Below are 23,358 nucleotides of genomic sequence, written 5' to 3' on the forward strand. Positions count from 1 at the left end.
GTTAGAGTGATTATTTATTTCCAAATACATGGGGAACTAGGCATCTTGTTGACACATTTGCAAAAATGCAAGAGTACACATACTTGGCACTAGAGGGGACATTTACCATTCATGCTGCTTATATTAGGAAGCAAAGACAATATAGCAGTGTTTGAAGCCCAGTCCATGCATTACTTATGCATCTTAATCCAACAGAGCTCATATGTACATTAAATCTTCATGCTATAAGGTTCAAGTGTAGGAGATACAAGTATTTGCAACTTTTCAAGTTCCTTGATTTTTAAGTAGGCTTTATCTTTGTCGTTGAAGGTAAATAAAGGTAAATTACAAGTTGTTTACAGTGGGCCGCCGCACATTTGTGATTCAGCGTTCATGGCCCTGTGAATTTGCATATGATTGGTCAAAAAATTATTTCTCTAAATATAGGCTTTTTCTATGTCAGAAAACATCTCATTCACCAGGAGTTGGTAATTTATAAATGTGATAATACAGCTCTACCACTGTTAAAACGCCCACATTTTTTACATTTGTCTTTATGCTTCACTGATTTAAAAAAAAAAAAAAAAAAAATTTTGTCAAGGGACATTTCACAGTTTCATGGTCATTGAATGCACCAGTTGTGTGCCCTGTGAGACACAAAAGTGTGTCTAAAATATACTGGTACATTTTTATGGGCATATCAATGACTTGTGCTTTTTCGCCATTTACTGGTGTTCCCGGAATGCAACTCTTATGAAAAGTGGGGGTCCAATCCCTAATGGCAGTGGATGGAACATGAACAATGGGCCTGACCAAGCCTCCAGGTAGCACAGTATATATGTTCATGAATGCACTATTTTAATGACATCTATTGGGTTATTCCCCCGTGTTTAACTTCAGCTTCACAAAATATAGTCCGTTGTATGCGTCCAACTTGGTGGGAACAGTGTTTCTGTTCGTGTACAAAGCAAAGTCCATAAAGGCATGAATGAACGAGTTTGGTGTGGAAGAAGTTCACTTTAGAACCTATGTTCTTCTGGATGAAGACTGATATGGCCTTTCTTATATTCTAATCTATATTGTCTAAATGTCATCACAATGGCAATCTTCTGCTCTCAAACGTTGGTCTCTTTGCGGAGACGCTTCATCCGCTGCATGTTGTCCTCTATAGCGGTGGGGTTCGTGATCTCCGTGGCACAGCTAGCAGGAAACCAGCCTCTCTCGCCGTCTCTCATCCTCTCCCCGTAGCACCAGCCTGGCAGGAGCAGAAAGTTTTATGGTATGGAGTAGCACTAATGGCTATTATGACCAAGACACATGGAGCCTCACCTTCCTCGACCCTCTGGACAATGACAAGCTCAGCCTGCTGCAGTCCCACCTCATCTGGCTCCTTGGGCATGTAGGCTTTGGTGGCCTCGTACTGAGGAAGACCTATAGTACGGAATTCCATCATGAAGCACATTTGAGGGATACACCTTACTGCATGTCTGTTTTAACATATCTTAGCGCACTGACCCCAAAACAGCTGCATTAAGTCAGCTATGTGAAGCACTACGTTACCAGTGGCCCTTAATATAGTGTTAAGAAGTCAAATGATCAACTCCTTACTATCATTTAAAAAAAAGAAAAGATTACATGAATGAGTATGGGGGATCTTCTTCAAGATATTTCAAATACTGAATCTAAATCATTAAAACACAAAATGTCAAATACAACAAAATCATTGAAATATAACATACAATCGACAATTTCATAATTTTTAATTTATCAAATTGTCTTAAAATTATTTAATTTGTTTTTTTGCAACTATAGTGAGAGAGATGGTACTTGGCTTCCAGACTACTAGTACACAGTATATACAGTGTAAAGTGTTAGAAGGGAAAAAAAATGATTAAAAAAACGCACCTGTCGGGTCCACAACTGTCAGCAAAGACAACAAACTGCAAATTGTTGTGCATTCTTTGCCCAAGATAGTGCATTTCAAATTTCTCTGTCAAAAGTGTTACTGGTTTGCTCAGAAACGTTATGTAGTATGAAGGGTAAATTGTCTCAAAGTGAAAATATGCAGCGCTAATGTGCATATGGTTAAAACAGAATGTTACATAAGCATAGATTCATCCAAAATGGAGAATAAATGCAAACCATCTGTGCTCAAGCTGGAGCTTTCCACAACAAATGGATCAATGAGCAGATGTGTCTAAATGATGACGTGTATCACTTACTATGCATTGCGATAAGATGACACATGGACAACGGAACATTATGATGCTGAGTAAATACCGTCAACACTTACCATCTTTACAAGAGAAAATTTCTGTCTGCTTGTGTTCTGTCAAAGCGACTATCCAGCGGGCCCGGTCCAACCTTGGTAAAGGAGACAACCAGAACACACCAGCTTGGTATCAGTCACCAGGGGGAGCCACACACAAGGCATACAAGTGAATGGGGTAAACGTAGCCACATGCAAACCAGCCATCAACCTACCTGGCCATGAACTGATGTCCATACAGTAAGCACAGTCTAATAACATCAAAGACGTAATTTAAAGACACATTTGAGAGTGCAGCAGTGTGCTGGTGTACCTGGACTCAGCCACCAGGGTGGTGCACTCCGGTCTGCCCTCACTGTTCTTGCTCATGAGTAGTTTGAAGGACAGATACTGGCTGGAGCTGCTCTTGGAAGGGGGTGATGTCTGACCGTCTGTTTGCTCACCCACCTCCACCTCCACGTTTTCCAGAGTGGCGTAGTCCATCACCACGAAGCTCTCCTCACTGGAGGAACAACATTTGGACAGGGTTAACCTCAGGACAGTGTATTGACGTTTGTATGCTTTCTCCCTAACGTAACAGAAAGCTACGCTCTCTTGTCAGGCTGTCGTGCTGAATGCAGAACTGAAGAATGTAAAGTATGTGTGGACCACATCTATGTTGCTCTTCCTCTCCACTGGCTTCTTACAATCCTCAGGAAATGACCATCAATTTCCTGATGATCTTACTCCTGATCATTTTTCCACTGCAGATATCAAACTTGTTTTCATATTGTAAAGCAAGCTTCAAAAAAGATTTAGTATTGCACTCCTTTAACAGCATAGTAATAGAGTAGTATAGTAAACCTTTTCTAAAATGCACTTTACTGTAATTAAAATTCTGACTTTTAAGTTCTAAATGCATTGTACCCACATATATAAACAATGCCATTATTTAAATTGAATCAATTCACTATTACAGTGCTACCTCAGGTTTTGTTAATCCCTTCCAAAGGGTTCATTTACAACTAAATTCTGCTCGGATAGGCTCCAGCTTTACCCGTGACCCTAATGAGGACAAGCAGTGAAGAAAATGGACGGATCGGACAGTGTGTCTATTGACTGGTACTGTAGTATAAATATACCAGATTTTTTTATTTAATTCAATTTGCTTATATCTCTACAGTTGGATTTGAAAATTCCTGTTTTTTGGTTGTTGTTTTTTTTTTTTTACACACACACACACACACACACACACACACACACACACACACACACACACACACACACACACACACACACACATATATCTATATCTATATATCTCTCTCTCTATATATATATATATATATATACACACACAGTAGATGCCCCTACAACGTAAATAATCCGTTCCAGAACGTTTATGTTATAGGGTTTTTATGTTATACGAAGCGTAAAATACATGTAAATAGCCTAATCCGTTCCAAGATCTTCCCAAACTCACCCCTTTGGCCCTTCATAATATTCAAAGTCCACCAAATATGGTGGGAAAATATAAGAAAACGTTAGCATAAACATAGTAGAATAACATTCCAATATAAAATAAGGAAATGAGTAAGATTACTGTAAATGAAAAAACTGAAAGGCGTCACCAAGTGTACAGTACTCTGTTAGTCCGAACTTGCACCGACTTTAAATTTGCCAAAGTGAAACCCCTTTTTAATGTTTTCATGAAAGAACTGAAGCTGTACTTCAAATCAATATCCTCTGCTAACAACAAGAAAGCTATCAAGACTATAAATCTGTGCTCCCACTTCAATATCCTTAATTCAATTTCATTTTCATTGCTCACGTACCCTGGTGTAACTTACTTTAATTATTATTATTATCTTTATTTTTTATTTATTTATTTATCACTTTTCTGTTACGTTTTTATTTCTTTCATCTCGATTTCTGTGTGATTTATTTTATGTGTTTTTGCTATCCAACTGTTATTTTTCAATGCCCATGGTTTGATGCACTGTTAGTGTAATTTGTAAGGCATTAATAAAGTTGATTGAAAAAAAAAGACGCTTTACATTACATGGAATTTCTTACGTAATACGATGTAAAAACTTTAAATAAATTCTTTACGTGCAGTGGAATTTGCGTAAAAGGAGGTTTACATTATGCGAGGTACTACTGTATATACATACACATATATATACATACACATATATATACTAGTACATACACATATATTTGTATTTCACTCCTATGACCACGCCCGTTCGGCTGTAGCGTTTTTGTATCCTTGTTAAAACATGTTGCTCCTGTCGTATTTTCCTTACATGGTTAGCTTCTTCTGTTGTTTACAGTTGTGGCGGTTAGCAAGCAGCTCACACGGTTAGCTAGTTTGGTAGCCACGAAGGAGATTGATTGACAATGGTCAACAGCCAATCAGGACGCAGAAGACAATGGGCGGCGCAGACAGAAGCGAGAGAACAGAGAGACACAACAGGGAGGCTCAGTCTGTCCCAGCGTTCATACGCAAGGAAAAAAAAAAAAAGGACTAAAATTGCCCTAAAAAAGTCTGCCAAACAGTGAGTCCGTGAAAGGTGAACCACGATGGAGCGAGGGAACACTGTATACATTTATTGCAAACAACCCATTAAACCGAAATAGGCTGTTGAAACACTATGTTTCATCAGGAGTGTATTATAGTTTTATCTTATTTCTGTGTGGGTGTGTGTTGTAATGCAGTTAAAAAACTATTTTCAGTGCGTTTATTTTATTTTGTATTATTTGATATAATTTTATTAGAATTTAATCTTCACAGTTGCAAGAAAGTTTAATATATTGCATATGTTTTGTGTTGCAATGGAGTTTTTAGTGGATTTATTTTCTTTTACATTATACGGCAAGGCAAGGTAAGGCAAGGCAAGGCTCTTTTTTACAGAGCACCATTGGTACACAAGGTAATTTAAAGTGCTTTACAGAAAAAAGAGCAAAATCTCTTCATAAAATCATTCCATAAAACCATAAAATAATTCTAAAATCATTACATAAAAATCCGTAATAATAAATCATTCCCTAAAACAAAGCTAAATAAATAAAGAAAGAAATTAAAAATAAAGCGTGCGATGAAATACTTTCAGTTGTGAAATGCACAGGTGAATAGAAGTGTTACAGCTTGGATTTGAACATTGCCCAAGTTGAGAATTCACGCACATCTTGTGGAAGTCTGTTCCAGATTTTGGCAGCATAAAACTGAAACTCAGCCTCGCCGTGTTCAGTCCCGACTCTGGGCACATTATACCTATTTTATCTGATATTATAATATGATGAATTTAATTTGCTTACATCTTTCGAGCTGCGATGTAGTTTTAAAAAAGGTATTTCCTGGTTTTTCCAAGAGGTTTAATTGAAGTTAATATAAATGTTTTAAAATATTCTTTCTATTATTCTTTCTGACGCTCCTGAGCTGATCAGTGCACTACTCACCTGAAGGCCACTTCTAAAACAAAGGGGACTCTACCTTTTCTTCTTGGTGACAATGAGTACATCATTGAAGAGAAACAGGTAGTTGCTCCTGTTGCTGAACGCTCTCCAGATGCTGAGCTCTTCAAAACAGACGGCCAGCTCACCGCGTTTTTTCAGCCAGCGTGACGACGACACCAGCGGGAACGGCTGTTGAGGACACTGGGGTTATGTCTCTACGTTTGCAAGGTTGATGATAATTTAGTCACTTGTTGCCAGGCAGAGTTCATAGGGCGCAAACGTAATTGAACAGGAGGTCAAACAGCACTGACGGTTCTAATTCTAACCTTGATTTTACCAAACTCCATTTGCTTCTGGATGGTGTACATCTGTTCTGTCCTCTCCATCCGACGAGCACCATCATTGCAGCTGCTGACCAACTGTTGAGATGAGAAGTAATCAGACAATTAGGACATGTGAGGCTGCAGAGTTTCAGCCATTCAGAGTCTCTTTCTACCTTGCTAATGGCATGCAGCGCCCAGACCGCAGAAAAGTACTCTGCTGTCTTGTCAGGAGTTTTCTGGCAAATAGTCTGTAATGATAAACAAAAGAAAGAAGATAGCTAAGTAAATGTAACTTAGTGAGTTCATCATCTGCAAGAAAATAAAAGAGGGAACACTGGACGGAAAAGCAATGATGGAACAATATAATGGCACTACCAGAAGATAATAGCACTTAATTCAAAAGTTCAATCAGACTGCACTTATGTACTGTACAGGTATGTCACGCCAATACTGCACACAGCCTCTAGGAGGCGTATTTGCATAGTATCCAGATTACTGACATAGTACAGTATGTGCAGTATATAAACCAGCATTGTAGTTCTCAGTTAATTTCTTTCTGTGACAATTTGGCACTTTCTTTTTTTAAAAGGCGCTTATACTACCAAAACTGATTTTGTCAAGTGTTATGTTAAAGGTTGCCATGGTAATGTAGGTGTCAAACTGACATCCAGAAGCAGTGGCAGTCTGGTAACCCGTTGCATCGGTAGAATGAGAAAAGAGATCATGGGCAGGCCTCCGCATTCGCCACTCCCTTCAATTTGCTTCAGGGTGTCCTTAAAAGCACCATTGCTGGTCCTAAGAGACAATGAAGAAAGACAATTTAGGTTGATGTGGTTGTATTTGAATGCACGCTTTTGGTGGCCGACTCACAAGAGCTTCTGCAGCGTCCTTTGCTGGAAAGTCTCATTGGAACAGTAGACAATATATGGCTCAAAGTGGTGGGCGGCGTGGTTCTGAACAATGTCACTAATGTCCCGGATCACCGGGTTGTCATAGTGACGTCGCTCCAGGTCCTCAAAAAAGCTGGAATTAAAGAGAGAGGGGGAGGTCTGTCACGACTGTGAGTGATTGCCTTAGAAATCGAATGCAATACTTGTATGCATATTTGGTATTGTTACATGGCTGAGTGACAATGATGGACTGCACTACTTGGATGCAACCCGCAGAGGCCCCGTTGATTCAGTCTTAACAAGTTAGATGTCTAAAGAAGTCTAATAAAGGATTTTTTAACCTACGGCAGTTTGCTGAAATCGTTCTCCATATGTGCATATTTTTATTTTATTTAGACTCGTCTGTGCTCATATGATAATTTATACACTTATCTAACAGAGCTGTGTGGTATTTTCATTGTATGTTTTGACTACAATGACAATAAAGCTTTTGTACATGCGCAAAGCTTTCTTCTGGTGACTAACAATCTAAAAAATAATAAATGGGTGCATTTTGTTCCAGGTTAATACTGCCGTTAGAGATGCTCACTATTGGCTTTCTTACCGATCCAGCACTTCATTATCAATACCGACATCAAAGGATACCGATATTGGCAGAAAACACACTCAGTGAAATTATAAACTGGTGATAGCTGGGAAGTTTTTTGACGCTTCTGATCATTATTTTGCTGAATACCACTGCGTATGACCCTGAGTGATTCTTCCTGAGGTGTGATATTAGATTAGAAGTATTGATGCCTTACTCGCCCCTCACATATCAGTTCTTAAAAGTGCTGTCTGCCTTGGTTATGCACTGCACACTCGAAAACAGTATATTCCACCCATTTCCTGCCCTGTCACCGCAAGCCATGCCCCATGCAACACACACACATATTTTAGCCATGTTTGTTGTCAGCTGACAACAGCAATTTAGCAAAGTTAGGCTACTAACGTTTGCTATCATTATCATCATCATTATCTGACAAGATTTCCGATGGGTTGACAAGCTTGTTGTGAGTTTTCCCATAGCTCATGTTTAGCTCCTGTCAGATAAAGAGCTGCCTGGTCCTCACATACTCGTGCGGGCCGCAATATGTCTTCATGGTGTGGACGTGCGGTTTATTGTCCGGTGCGACTTATATACAGTATGTAAAAATCTGTTTTTTCCTCTAAATTTAGTGGGTGCGCCTATACACCAGAATTTTAGATAGTTTGGAGCCGAAGAGGGATAGCACCTTTAACAGTCATTTCAAATAGCATATTTACAATCCAAAGGCAAAAACTGGAAATAAGTCCAGACCATAGACATACTGAGCTAGGAAGGTTTGTTGCTGTGTGGAGCCGGTCACAGTTTGACAAAGTTTCAATCGTGCACCGAAATGTCATTTTTATGCCAATAATATCTATCAGTCGGTATTATCGGACATCCCTAACTGCCATATTTTTGTTTTGAAGCTCGCTTTGCACTGAACAGGAAGTTGTGTAACTAGACAATAATTGTCACTTCATGCTGCTTAGTAACAACGAGAAAGTTGACAATACCATAACATGTCAGCATAAACGAACCGAATTTTCAAAGAAATGACCACCTTGGGTCTCAAATTGTATGACAACAAAAGCGGTCGGACATGTATGTCAACGTCAAATTAAGCGGACACAATTTATTGATGACAAGAACACGGTGGACCGAGACTGGATGAGTTGGTCAACTTAGATGGGTTGTCGACGTAAAAATGGGGTCGACTTAGGCGGGTTCTATTGTATATTGCCTTGACAAGACTGCATTGTGTTCTGGTTGTTTCCTTTGAATTAATGTCAAATTCAATATCTGTTTACTTCAAATGCTAAAGATAATCCATCTTCTCCTCAGCATTGTGAGTGCATTCCTTATGAACCTGATAAACATTTGATGAATTTAGCCGCACCCTTGCAGAGGGCCTATTTAACAACAAAAAAGGTAAAATGACACCCAAGCAGCCACTCAGTAGGGACACGACACACATTCACATGTTGTACGTACATCTTGTGGGAATCACTCATACTTCCTGTTGTAAGAACAAACTAAGAAAGAGATGAAAGTAGTTTTTCCTCACTAAATGTAAATATTCTTTGATGTAGCCTGGCATGCAATGAGAGCCACACAGTCTACTGCTCCAAAACACATTATCATTTTAAGGCCCAAAAATACCACGCAGAGCAGTGAGGCAGCAGAACCAGTTTGCCAAGCGTGTTTTAACATGTCGATGGAGCACACAAGATACTTAACACATGCTAAAGGGGAAAATGCCTGAAAAAGTACATCTGAAACTGCACTGCACATGACAACAGTAATAGTTATATTAGTAGCAGTGTGTTGTGCCCACCGTTTGCTGACTTGGTAGATAACAGAGATGTTGGAGAAGAGGTGATGGTGCTCTGTGGTTGTCATGGTTCTCCTAAGGGCGTCATTCTCCTTAAAATGTCGCACCAGGATGCCCAGACTGTGCAGGTATGAATGCTCTGATGTAATTATTTCAAAGATTGCCTGTCAAAAAACAAACATGTTTCTACAGAAGTTGTCAACATACTACAAGGAAATCATGCAGGTAAGATTGAAACACTGATTTGTAGCAGTGTTTGGGGTATTTACACTGAAGAGCACTGATTATTTAAAGGAAAATCCCCAGAAGAGAATAGGGAGAAGTAAAGACGCTGCCATAAATATAGTGATATAATCAGAGCCATGAGGTGACTTGAGGCACAAAAGTCTGAAGCAAAGGGCCTGCACGTGGTTACACTGTCAAGGTGTGGCTTTATTCAGCGACTGTAGTGCAAACAGGGTGGACCTTTGCTATTGACACAACATCTACTGACAGACTACACAAAATAGTCATAACAAAAAGGGAGCATCCACACTCTACTAACGTTACTTTACATACATACTGTCAATATTTTTGTGTTATATGTTCTGTTGTTTATCTGGATTTCAAAATTACAGTACTTTGAATTTAAATGTACTTTTAGATACTGCTCTCTTTATGAATATATTTACACAGTATATTTATACTGCTGTTGGTACCTACCTCCTACATACAGTACCAGTCAAAAGTTTAGACAAACTTTCCCATGCTTCAGCCATCCATTTTCTATTCCACTAGTCCTCATTAGGCCCATGGCCCACAGGTAAGCTTGAGCCTATCCCAGCTGACTTCAGGAAAGAGGAAGGGTACACACTGGACTGGTCGCCAGCTAATCACAGGGCACATACAGACAACCATTCACACTCAGATTCACACCTATGGACAATTTCCAATTAACTCAGTGCCTCTCAAATAGTGGGGCGGGCCCCGGTGAACTGTTGGGGGGACTGCGAGAGGCAGGGAGGACTTTCAATCTTAGTGCAGACCTGCCATCATGTATGTATTTGTCGTAATCAGCATACAATTTGACTCTTGAATACGCTTGTATGCTTCACTGCTCTCCATTTTGTTGCATTTCACTGGTTTCAGTTTTGAGTTCAGTCTGTACGGTACAAATAAATAAATAGATATCAGTATCTCAATACTATTTCAAATCGGAGGGGTGCAAGAACATTTCCGTCCCCCAGGCGGGTATGACAGAAAATAATTGAGAACCACTGTTTTTGGAATGTGGGAAGACACTAGAGTACCCAGAGAAAACCCACACAAGCACTGAGAGAACAGGCAAACTCTACACAAAGATGCCCAAACAGAGATTCGATCCCTCAATCTTCTGATTGTGGCCAACATGCTAACCACTAGGTAACCATGCAGCCCAATTTCCCAGACAATACAATAATAAGCTGTCAAACTTTTGGCTGGTACTATAGAATGTGATACGGGAGAAAACAGCCTTTGGTTACACAGCTCCCTTTTTATTGGAGTAACCTACAGAAGGACTGAACACATAAGAATTATAGAGAGAATTCAATTATTAAAAAAAAAAACCTATGAGAATTGCATTGGACAATTTCACTGCATTTAAATTCCCACTGGAATCACTCTGTGTTTGCATTTATTTGTATGAACATTTTCTTTATGTTTAGTGTGTACACCGCATGTCACCAGCAGGTATTGAGCCTCCAAACAAGTGAACTTGGAGCATAGTTTCTGCCTTCAAGGTCAATAGTTCTCCTAATTGACACGTTAGGGCTACCATACTTCAAGCTGATGTTGAGCAATGCGGAAGAGAGTCAAAACAAGCTCTAGTTGGCGTGTGTAACAAGTCATATGGCATTAGTTAGTGGCATCACGCATGCTTCTGTCATTTATTTACACACATAATAGGAGAAGGGAAGGGGAAGAGAAGAAGGTCACAGAAATGATGTCCTCTACTAGTACTACTATTACTGCTCATTTACTGTATTTGGCATTTTATGCCCGGATACACTACTAGTTACACTACTGGGTAAACTATTTTGTCTTTTAACATTCTAACCATAATTTAAAGGTAGCGGCACACAAATCAAGACAGGAGCTACTTACCTCTTGCCGCTTTCTCTCTTGAGGTGAGATTATATTCAGTACACCAGTGTCCTTCACCTTTATGAACATATCAGAATAATACGAACTGACTTACAATCTTTATATTGCACTTTAAAAGTCAGCTAGCAGAAAATGAACACATATCTCTGGCTTACCTGTGGTAGCTGGCTCCAGGTGAGCTGCGCCGGCCGGTAGCTCTTCACCACGATGCTCTGGTCCTCCACAGGAGGTTCCACCACCACAAAGTCATCCAGAAGTTCATCCTGGTTGGTGGAGTGCAAACCTCGCTCTCGGATCTCCTGGTAGAGGCGCGGTGTTGCTGGAGAGCAAATCCACAAATTTATCATTTTGGGCAAACTCTCAGCTTTGGACAGTTCTGCACTTCAAGCTTATATTTAATGTCTAAAAAGAGTGAAGAATAACTTTAGATCTGCGTATAAAATAAAATATATGCAATACTGAATAAATGATTTTCTGATTTAAAGGCAGCCTCTTGTTCCAGTTAACATACATTGACAAGAGCTGTATGCCACAACACTCAAACAGGAGGACGAGCAATGCCTGAAGGACATTACAATTCAATAATCATGACTCAACAATGCCACATTCAGCATGCAGAGCCCAAACCAGACTGTGGTGTCCACAGTTTAATTCCTGCTCGCTCAGCACCTCTTCATTGTCAAGAAATTCTACAACATATCTCTCACCTATCTAAAAACGCAGACCAACATTCATTCCCATTATTTGTAGCAGTTGTAGTGTTTTGGACAATGTTAGGGAAGTGGCAAGTGACACATCCATACCGTCTTTGAATGAGCCACGCTGGTTACGGTTCCTTTTTCTCCCCAGGGTTCGCTGCAAGGATGACAATAAGACAGTTTGTCACTGAAGAATTCATATTCCTCTATTTTGTTTCACCGTTTAGATTTCTTTGGTACAGTCTGGTAAAAACTAAATGAGGACTTCCTCAAAAGTGTCCCTGGTATGGAAGATTTGAAACAGTTACGGAGGCACAGCATCATCCTACTATGACGAACAGAGAACATAACAGAGAATAAAAAAAGAGCACACCAATTCCTTTCTTCTTTTAGCTATGCTATGATGACCGTATACAGTCGATCCCCGCACATTATTTATATTTTTATATCTTTCGCAGTGATAAGCTAGGCGGTGACTAGTAAATAGCAGTAAGTAGTGCTGACTCGTAAATAGTTCCAGGCATGCTGGTTAGCGGCCAGCTAACGCTTGCTACTGTTTACACTCATTCCCGTCTTCAGCAAAGGTAAGCTATAGAGCAAGCGTGACAATCCTTTCACCAGCAGCCAAGGCTTGCATTGTTTGACACCCGGTGCATGTCTCCACAATCGATTAATCCAAAGATTTATGGTTGATTCTTATAGACACAGGAGACTTCCACCAGCTAATCAGAACCGTTCCTTTGTCAAACCGGATATCCGGTCACATCGGATGATCGTTAACAACCGTAGTGGTAAACCTTCCCAGGTGTGGCCGACCAACCAAAATTACCCCAACAGCGCAGCGACAACTCATCCAAGAGGTCCTAAAAGAGGTCAGTGTTCATGAATCCATCATAAGAAAGACACTGGGCGAAAACTGGTTGCATGGCAGAGTGCCAAGATGAAAACCACTCCTGAACAAAAAGAACATTAAGGCTTGTCTCAATTTTGCCAGAAAACATCTTGATGATACCCAAAACCTTTGGGAAAATACTCTGTGGTCTGATGAGACAAACGTTTAACTTCATGAAAGTTTTGTGTCCCGTTACATCTGGCGTAAAAGTAAAGCTGCATTTCAGAAAAAGAACATCATACCAACAGTAAGATATGGTGGTGGTAGTGTGGTGGTATGTGGATGTTTTGCTGCTTCAGTATCTGGAACACTTGCTGTGACAAATGGAACCATTAATTCTGCTGTCTACCAAAAAATCCTGAAGGAGAATGTCTGGCCATTTGTCCGTGACCTCAAACTGAAACCAACTTTGGTTCTGCAGCAGGACAATGATCCAAAACACACAAGCAAGTCCACCTCTGAATGGCTGAAGAAAAACAAAATGAAGACTTTGGAGTGGCCTAGTCAAAGTCCTGACCTGAATCCTATTGAGATGCTGTGGCATGACCTTAAAAAGGTGCTTAATGCTCGAAAACCCTCCAATGTGGCTGAATTACAACAATTCTGTAAAGATGAGTGGGCCAAAATTCCTCCACAGCGTTGAAAGAGACTCATTGCAAGTTATCACAAACGCTTGATTGTAGTTATTGTAGTTAGTTGTAGTTGTAGTTAGTTACCAGTTATTAGGTTTAGGAAGCAATCACTTTTTTACACACGGCCATGTAGGTTTAGATTTTTTTTTCTCCCTTAATAATAAAATGCTTCGTTTAAAAACTGCATTTTCTTTTCAGTTGTGTTGTCATTGACTAATATTTCAATTGGTTTGATGATCTGAAACATTTAATTGTGACAAACATGCAAAGAAATAAGAATTCAGGAAGAGGCAAACACTTTTTCACACCACTGTATAAAAGGCAAAAGGTCTGAATTCAACAGTTATAATAAAAAACTACTAAGAGCTGAAGCAAATATTCTTTTACCCTTTGGTGAGCTACTTGAAATCAGCTGGCAAGATAGTGTGTTACTAGTACCATCATAAGGCTGGACACACTATGTGTTTATGTTCATAAAACAACCACACACAAATAGTGTTTTGAGGACAAGACAAAATTAGTAGAATGACAACAAGATAGAAAAGTTGTGCCACCGCACACCAATTATTCTTTTGTGATGGCCTTTGAAAGGCGTTTATCACCATACGCCGATCACATGTTTTTTATGGAAATCGGACAATATCACTGATTGGCTGGCGACCAGTCCGGGGTGTACCCTGCCTCACACCCGAAGTCAGCTGAAATAGGCTCCAGCATACCCCTGCAACCCTAATTACGATTAGCGGCATAGAAAAAAAAAATAATCCTTTCATTTCGTGTGGAAGTGGTCATTTTTTGGCTCCTTTGTCCTTCTTCTCTACTCCGCTTGAAACATTTTCTTAAATTTAGAATAACTAAATTGGAGAGGCGAGCTTGTTAGCTCGGTAACATGCTATTGCGGCAGACAGCAGTCTGTTATGTCCTTGCAGTGATCCCGTAGCCTGCGCAATATAATGCAAACAAAGAATAATAGGAGTGTAAAAGTGACACCTGTGGTGTTATTTCATGTCGACAGGGACAACGGTAAAACCTGTCTTTACAAAATTCATAAACAGGTTTTCTATGCTCTAATTACGAAAATGTTCCATTTATTAATATAGAATCCTACTTCGCAGAAATTCACTTATCGTGGTCGAGTCTGGAACCAAATAACCGCCATAGATGAGGGACGACTGTACAACTTCTACACCTTGATTCCGATTCCATCTGTCCATCGATCATCTTACATTATCAATCATTAGTGGGGAGTACCTATACATTTTATAATTTTAAATGTGTTTAATAAGTGTGTGAGGCATATTAAGTAGAGAATGAGAGGAAAGGGATGGACATAATAATCGATTGATTGATCGTCAAGAATTTTGTCAGATTAAGGGAAGGGATGGACATAATAATCGATTGATTGATCGTTAAGAATTCTGTCAATTGTGTGAAATTGAGACAGGTGCAAAAGGTGCAGAGTAAAACCAAATAAGGTTCACTACTTGGTTTCAGCCAGCAGAGGCACTGTTGAGTCAGTCTCATCCACTTTGCAGTTAAGGGGAGTTGAGCAATGGCAACTCAATGGCATAAACTTTGTAATGTAATGACATCTTTATCCAGATCTTCACCACCATATAATGGGTTCTTCCTTGGCACATGTGCTATTTTTTGTGTAATCCTAAAATGCCATCTGTCCTACTATTAAAACAACAAAGCTCGTGGTGGCCTCAGACTTTTGCACAAAACAGCATTACTTTATTTAGCTAGAAGACATATATGCATCATAAATATTCATAAATAAAATTGTACCTTCCTGCCAGGACTGCGAGCTGGACCCGGACTGGATGCCCTTCCCTCTTTAAGAGGTTTTAGTGTGTTTGCGGACACTTTTCCCCTTGCCATGGCCTCAATGTCCAGGCTGGTCACAGCTGCTCTGTAGGACTTGTTCCTGCGGTTCCTCCTCAAAGAAAAGCCGTCTCCATCACTGTCATAGTCCTCCCAGGTTAGATCTGGACCCTGTGTTGAGTGACGTGTGCGGGATGCATTGCTGGACTTCTCCAGTCCCACAGGGAAGGTCACCACAGTGGTGTGGTGGCGATTCTTGGACCGGCTGGCCACGGCGAGGTTCTTGGGGATGAGTTGCTCCGTGCCAAGCTTCAGCGCTGCTGCACTTTGAGTACTCAAAATCAAGCGCTGCGGTACCACCAACCGGTCATCTTCCTCTTGTGTTGGGCATGCTTCTGGCTGGAGGGTGGGGAAGCTTTGTGACTGGCAGCATTCATCGCCGGGCTCGGATATGTGAAGTTCCGTGGAAAACTGGCTCTCAAGAATTAGATGGGCCTGATCACCCGCACAGCCGTCAGACTGGGTGTGAGACATGGCGTCCTGCTGCTGACAGCTTGGCCCGATCCACTATCCTCTCCTTCAGCACATTGGAGGGCTGTGAAGATAGAAGATACAGAAAAAGGCTTCTGTTCACTAGAGGGGACCACATGAGCAACCTATCAGCAGCTGGGATGACCCTCAAATATGACCAGCGACTCACAGTGCAGCTCTCAGAGATCTTCCCACTGGGAGCGCATGTATGAATTTATGAGTGACTTCTCTAACTCAAACATGAAGGCGGTCACTCCTACACATAAGTTCCTGCAAATACACTACAAACTACAAGTCAGTTAATTTGCACACTTACACATTTCTGTGCTACCTTTGACCTGCCTTGTGTTATAAAAAGTGATACAGTGCAATTAAATAGGTAGGTGGGTCTCTTTCACTTATTGAAAAATTCACATTGATTCATTTTGAGATTAGATGGGGCAGACTACATATTTATATGAACATATATATGATTACTTTACATTGTTGCATTTAAAATGGATGATTTTAGATAAGACACAAAGTCAATTGTGTTTTATAACGGCAGAGGGACGAAAATGGAATGGGGAAAAAAATAGAAAATGTGTTTCATTTGATGACAATAACAACTAATCAGACGGTTTGCTAAAGCACCCATGATTAGCGTTGTTATTACATATGAATATCAATGCAATTCATACATTTGAATCCAATTGAATCCGTCCTGCCCTATGCACATTCTTTAACATATTTTACACTGCAATACAGAGGTTTTATGAGCTTGTTTCCCCAGCTCACAGCCCCTGAGAGAGAGCGGGATTAGGGTGAGAGAGAAAAAAGAAAAGCCTCCCTCACATTCCCATGGTCGTTAATGGCGAGGTGACACGAAGTAAAAGCAAAAACAAGTGAGGTTAAAAGAAATACACAGCATAGCTGTCTTACCCGAGTAAGGTGGACTTTTCAAACTCCCAAATTCTCAAAGGTAGAAGAGACCTCAAGGTTGTCAACTGCCTGGGAGCTTCGTCATTCGTGTCACATATTTCAGCTTTAACAGCCACTTCCTACTTTGGTGGCTCTCAGCTGACGTCATCAAGACAGGTGAGCGATAGCAAATCACAGGGTAGCATAGAAAAAAACTAAGTAGTAACTTTACTCACCTTTCTTTTTACAATAGTTGGCGTTGGACATATAATAACAGTGCCCATATATATTATTTAAACATCGTTTCAATGTGTACATTTTATATCACTTTGCTATTTTCCAACTAAATAACGGTTACTTCTACTTTGTTTACTTTTCATACTGCCTTTAGTTTGTTGGTTTGCTTATTGGCCCTGCAAATGCAAAACAGCTCATCAGTTCACTCTAGTGGCTAATGGCTTGTATTACAACACAGTATAAAAGCACCCATCAACCTTTTTCAGCTGTACAGTATATACTGTATAGCCTATAAATTGTGGAGACCTTAAAAATTATTTATGTATTACTATTATTTTGTTCTATGCAGTGAATTGTTCGACAACAAATCTTGACTTGTATCGCAAAGGGGTGGAAAGAGCTCTTTAAGCAAAGTACAATTACTTTGATAAACTTTCACTCAGGTACAAATACAGTTATATTACTCAAGTAAAAGTAGCCAATAAAAAAACGATATTAAATAGTAATAGAAAAAAATATTATTATTATTATTTAAAAAGTTATAAAACAAATGAACTGTAACGAACTGTAACGAATTGACTGTAAAACATAGCCAATGCAATATGTTAAACAAAACATCCATCCATCCATTTATCCATCCATCCATCCATCTTCTTCCTCTTATCCGAGGTCAGGTTGCGGGGGCAGCAGCCTAAGCAGGGACGGCCAGACTTCCCTCTCCCCAGCCAGCTACATCGTCCAGCTCCTCCTGGCGGATCCTGAGGCGTTCTTACGCCAGTTGAGAGACATAGTCTCTCCAATGTGTCGTGGGTCTTCCCCGACGCCTCCTACCGGTCGGACGTGCCCTGAACACCTACCCAGGGAGGTGTCCGGGAGGTATCCTGACCAGATGCTCAAGCGACCTCATCTGGCTCCTCTCAATGCGGAGGAGCAGCGGTTCTACTCTGAGCTTCTCCCGGATGACAGTGCTTCTCACCTTATCTATAAGGGAGAGCCCAGCCACCCTATGGAGAAAACTCATTTCGGCCGCTTGTCCTTTCGGTAACTACCAAAAGCTCATGACCATAGGTGAGGGTAGGAACGTAGATCGACCCGTAAATTAAGAGCTCTTCACCACAATGGACCGATGCAGAATCCGTATCACTGCAGACGCTGCACCAATCCACCTGTCGTTCTCGCGTTCCATCTTACTCTCTCTCGTCAACAAGACCCCAAGGTACTTAAACTCCTCCACTTGGGGCAGGATCTCATCCACGACCCGAAGATAGCACTCCACCCTTTTCCGAGCGAGAACCATGGACTCCAACTTGGAGGTGCTCATTCTCATCCCAGGTGCTTCACCCTCAGCTGCGAACCGATCCAGCGAGAGTTGAAGGTCACGGTTCAATGAAGCCAGCAGGACCACATCATCTGCAAAAAGCAGAGATCCAATCCTGTAGCCACCCAACCGGAACGCCTCAAAGCCCTGGCTGCGCCTAGGAATTTTGTCAATAAAAGTAATGAACTAATGCTCTTCGCTGCATAAGCACAACCAACAGTCAGGACCTGTCCCCCCACCCAAAGGCGGAGGGAAACTACCCTCTCGTTCACCGGGTTAAACTCCAACGTACAGGGCCTGAGCCCGGGGGCAACAAGAATTGCTACCCCTGCCCGTCGCCACTCACTGCTGGCAACGCCAGAGTGGAATTAAGACCAACCCCTCTCAAGAGGACTTTTCCAGAGTCCTTGCTGTGCGTCAAGGTGAGTCCGACTATATCTAGCCGGAACTTCTGCACCTCACGCACCAGCTCAGTTTCCTTTACCACCAGAGACAGTGACATTCCACGTACCAAGAACTAGCTTCTGCAATTGAGGATTGAACTGCCAAGGCTCCCGCCTTCGGCCGCTACCCAGCTCACTCTGGACCCTACACCTTTGGCCCCTCCCATGAGTGGAGAGATCATGGGAGGGGGGAACCATGTTACCTCTTGGGGCTGTGTCCAGTTGGACCCCATGGGTGCAGGCCCTGCCACCAGATGCTCGCCATCGTGCTCTACCTCCAGGCCTGGCTCCAGAGGGGGGACCCGGTGACCCGTGTCCGTGCGAGTAAAATCTTGGTCCAACATTGTGTCTCTTCCTTGGGGTCTGTTGAGGCACTCTTTGTCTGGTCCCTCCCCTAGGACCTATTTGTCATGGGTGACCTTGGCTCCCTAGGATCATTGGGACACGCAAACTCCTCCACCACGATAAGGTGGTGGCTCAGGAAGTAAAAAAAACGCATTTAAGTAAAGGAATATTGAATAGCAATTTTTAAATATACAAGACACTTACAGTAACACAAGTAAACATTTGGTATTGCATTGTTATTGCATATACTGTGAGTTCATGTGGAATGTTTTCTAACAGCCTTAAGGGTCACAACAAACTGTACAGGTAATTAACAGTCTGAGTGTGTGTTAAATCTGTAGATTAATTTGCATTTGTCTGTTGAATAGTATTTATTATTAATAATAGATGTGTGTGCTCACAATAAATACCCATTCTAATCAGTTTGGTCATTACAATTTATTTCCTTTCATTTTTAACAGTCTGAAAACACAATTATGCATGAATTAGCCAACATTCTAATCAATCAAGGCTGAGATGCAGTATGCAAACAATGAAATGATTATGTTCATATAGGGTGCCCATGTACAAAGTTTATAAGTATAGAAAAATCAAATGGCAATGACGTTTACATCATTTTCAATTTCAACATCATATGGCATCTGATAAAAGCAAATGGTTATTTCCAAAGGACTCCATCGACTACAAGAGTTGTTTTTTTGCTGATAACATGACTGTAGGCTTCATAACATACTGTACATCTGACATTATATCAGTAAACATTCATGACAGTTTGTGTTACATTTAAAAAAGACAAACATCTAGAAATCTTAATGCTGTGCTAATAGAAAGCCAGTAGCATTGTAGTGACTTTGCATTTCTCTGCTTATCTTGGTTTTTTACTGGGGGTGTCACGAGACACTCAGTTCACGAGGCGAGACGATACACAAGATTGGGTCTACGAGAACGATACGAGACTTTAACATTACTTTTAAGAAAAGTACAATGAATTAATAATAATGCATGATAATATATTGCAAATCTACTAATTTAATTTCTAACTATGTTACCTTGCATCGCTCCTCACGAGGCTACACTCCACCCAACAAGACTTTATGACTGGCAAAAGGGCTCACTCCGTTCATGCCATTGTTCTATGGAACATACGTGCCAAGGTGCTGAAACCAATGCACAGAGTGAACTGACTTCCTGCCTGTTTGGAGGCCAGAGATGAGGAAAACAGACACACATGCACATGGCGATATATTGAGGCCGACAAAATTCTCCAGTTCTTTTTCATTTATTGTGAACAGAATTTTTGACTGTTATACTACTGTTATTATTGACAATTATGCCTGTTGTTACAAATTTGCAACATACCCAAATTTCTATTTATTTTTCATGCTATAGTCAAATTAACAATCTCAACATAATTTACCATCTACTAAAAGGCAAAAACACACATAAAACATTTTTTATATACAGCTACTGTATATAAATTCAGGCGTTAATTTATTTATTATCGCCAAGGCCTAGTGCCCATGAGAAGTCTTGTCATGTTTTAATCTTGTGAGATCTTGTTCACGAGATCTTGTGATACGAGATCCTGTGACACCCCCTTTTTTACTGAACATCTGTGTCAGGTATACGGTAGGTCATATATCACCACATGCTTGATACGCATTATGCAACATGCACACAACATTCATGATCACAATATACTGTAGCCCAACACATCAAAAATGAATTACAAACGATGGAGCCTTTTATTTTCCACTGCCGTTTAAGAACATTTTGATTTGCTAATAATGTGTACATTCATTTTCCGCAAATATTTAAGTGAATAATCAGATTGCTTTGAAAGATAACTATGGCAGTAATGTGAAGAATGTGCTTCTATGAGCTTTATACAAAAATGTAGCAATAATATAGAATAGCTGATTAGTACAGAAACCTGCTAACTTACCATGATTTGTATAACGGTGAGTGTGGTGGCTACTGTACAAAACATAAATAAAACAGCTCTTTACCCCATTTCCGTGGCAACAATTCTCACAAATAGCCCCTTTTGTTTGTCACTCACCGTTTGCATGAGCATATCTATGTAAAACAACTTGAATTAAAGTCGGTGCTACAAGTAATCTGAATTAAGGACACATGCAGTTAAAAGAAGAGGTCTTATGTGAGGGCAGTCAGTGCATGCCAAAGTTATACTAATGCTTTGTCTCCACGAGACTTTGAAAATGGGCCCAGTAGAGTCACCAACGAGGCAGCAACCCCAGCAAGGTCCTGTGTGAATGGACATTGAGAATAAGTACAGCCAAGCATCAAGAAGGGAGGAGCAATCAGTGAAGGCCTTGGGGGTCAGTTATTGGAGGATGTTGTAATGGGCTGCAGCAGAGGAGGATGAATATGGAAGGCCAGGTCACTGTTTGGCTATGTCTCCTTTCTTCAGGATGATCTGCCGCTGCCAGGGGGCCAGCTTGGTCTCATCGTAACCCAGGGTCCTTAGTCGCTCCTGCTCTGTCTTCTTCTCCATCTCTTTGGCCTGTTTGGCCTTCTCCTCCGCTTTTCTGAATGTGTTTCAAAAATAAAAATCCTGTTAAGCACGCTTGCATAACGTTTACTAATGTGGCTACACACTCTCCCGCTCCCCAAAAAACGGCTATACAAATATTTTTTGGATTTGTCTCTGTCTCTGTTGAGTCTCTGTTTAATCGTGTACTGTAGGAACTAAAAATAAATACATTTTGCCTTTAGACGTACTGTAACTGAAGTTCTATTTTTATCAAGCTGCTGCACCTGCCCTGAAGTGTGACTCCTCATAAAATGGGAAAACTAGTACATGTTGAATACAGAGGAAGTGAACAACTTATTAGAAATTGCTGTGACACGGAGAAGGTGTCTGATTACATATGCTTAGCTTCTTTCCACTCCTTTCCGGACATACAACTGTAAGCGAGATGTACTTCTGTCTAGTCGTCGCTGCATGTTTGAAATAAACTAAATCATTATTATTACCATTACCAGTCTGCTGTTCAATAAAAAAAATCCACCATTGACATTTACTGACAGTGTCAGAGAGGTATTGATTTAACCTGTTTACTATTATATGTGTATTATACATGTACATATTGATCTAAAACCACGACAAACTACAACCATAATCACACAAATATTGTTTGATGAAAACATTGTGCAAGTGGTCTTGCAGCCAATTAATCAGTTTCTATGCAGCAGAGTTAATCATTTAGGTTATGTATGTACATGGCCTAATATGGGCATTGAAAGGCGTCAGTGTGATCCAATCGTGTGATTGGTTGCGTATATGAAGTCGCCAAAATGGCGCGGCCATTTCAAAGTGGCTGTACGAGTACGAAAGGACGCTTTTGAAGCTTATGCGCTTTAGTTTTACAGAAGTGTCGGTGAATGTTATACCTAGCAATACAAATCAAGATGTAAATCTTATGAGGCAGCCAATGAACTAAATTAGGTACAGAGGGGAACGTCATTGTAGGCTAACCTGACAGGATAGTGCACGGTCGACTGTTGTGTTTTTGGCTATTATCATTATTGTGCTGCTAACATAAGTCTATGAGCTAAAGAGTAACATTGGTATATATAGTAACTGAGCAACCAATAGTAACATTGGTATAATATATGCAGACATATCCACGGTGTACCGTGATGAAGTTAGTTTCACGTTAGATGTTGAATTTCTGCGATTGGCTGGCGACCAGTCCAGGGTCCCAAAGTCAGCTGGGATAGGCTCCAGCATACCCCAGCGACCCTAATGAGGAGAAGCGGCATAGAAAATGGATGGATGTTGGATATTTGGCTCCATAGCTACAGCGGTAGTTCCCCCTCACTGGGCCCGGACTGCTGTTTCACTGTGCGGGGAGCTCGCACGGGAAGTTGTGATGGAACCGCTGGTTGTTTATACTAGGGACCGTCAATAAATTACTATTGCGTTGAAGAGTGTTTTTTTTTTTAAATGTCATATATTTTAAATCACACCACAAATTGATATATACAGTACCCATGTCAAATGATTAGTCCTACCCTAAAAGTATTTTGCACGCCCATTTTTTTTCAATTTTATCTTTTATTGGATGGACTTTTATTGGATCTTTT

The 23,358-nt window shown here is 40.6% G+C and overlaps 2 protein-coding genes across 4 annotated transcripts in view; both read right to left on the bottom strand.

The window, feature by feature from the left end:
* Positions 1 to 6: 6 nt before the first annotated feature.
* Positions 7 to 17,052, bottom strand: arhgef16 (Rho guanine nucleotide exchange factor (GEF) 16). Its single transcript, XM_054786388.1, has 15 exons — positions 16,924 to 17,052; positions 15,436 to 16,066; positions 12,226 to 12,277; positions 11,578 to 11,741; positions 11,423 to 11,479; positions 9,302 to 9,462; positions 6,880 to 7,032; positions 6,675 to 6,804; positions 6,183 to 6,257; positions 6,013 to 6,105; positions 5,724 to 5,875; positions 2,562 to 2,750; positions 2,273 to 2,343; positions 1,309 to 1,410; positions 7 to 1,234 (listed from the first exon to the last, which is right to left on the bottom strand). The coding sequence occupies exons 2-15, from the start codon at positions 16,003 to 16,005 to the stop codon at positions 1,095 to 1,097; spliced, it is 2,109 nt and encodes a 702-aa protein (XP_054642363.1). The 5' UTR covers positions 16,006 to 16,066; positions 16,924 to 17,052; the 3' UTR covers positions 7 to 1,094.
* A 2,600-nt stretch (positions 17,053 to 19,652) lies between these two features.
* The window catches only part of espn (espin), a 48,088-nt gene continuing 44,382 nt past the window's right edge, over positions 19,653 to 23,358 (bottom strand). For all 3 annotated transcript variants that reach the window (XM_054781749.1, XM_054781757.1, XM_054781740.1), the window contains one exon: positions 19,653 to 21,797. In XM_054781749.1, the coding sequence (XP_054637724.1) occupies positions 21,650 to 21,797 (148 nt within the window). In that variant the 3' untranslated portion in view covers positions 19,653 to 21,649. The remainder of the gene's footprint in view (positions 21,798 to 23,358) is intronic.

Source organism: Dunckerocampus dactyliophorus, chromosome 1, assembly GCF_027744805.1.
Source record: "Dunckerocampus dactyliophorus isolate RoL2022-P2 chromosome 1, RoL_Ddac_1.1, whole genome shotgun sequence".
Classification (NCBI taxonomy): Eukaryota; Metazoa; Chordata; class Actinopteri; order Syngnathiformes; family Syngnathidae; genus Dunckerocampus; species Dunckerocampus dactyliophorus.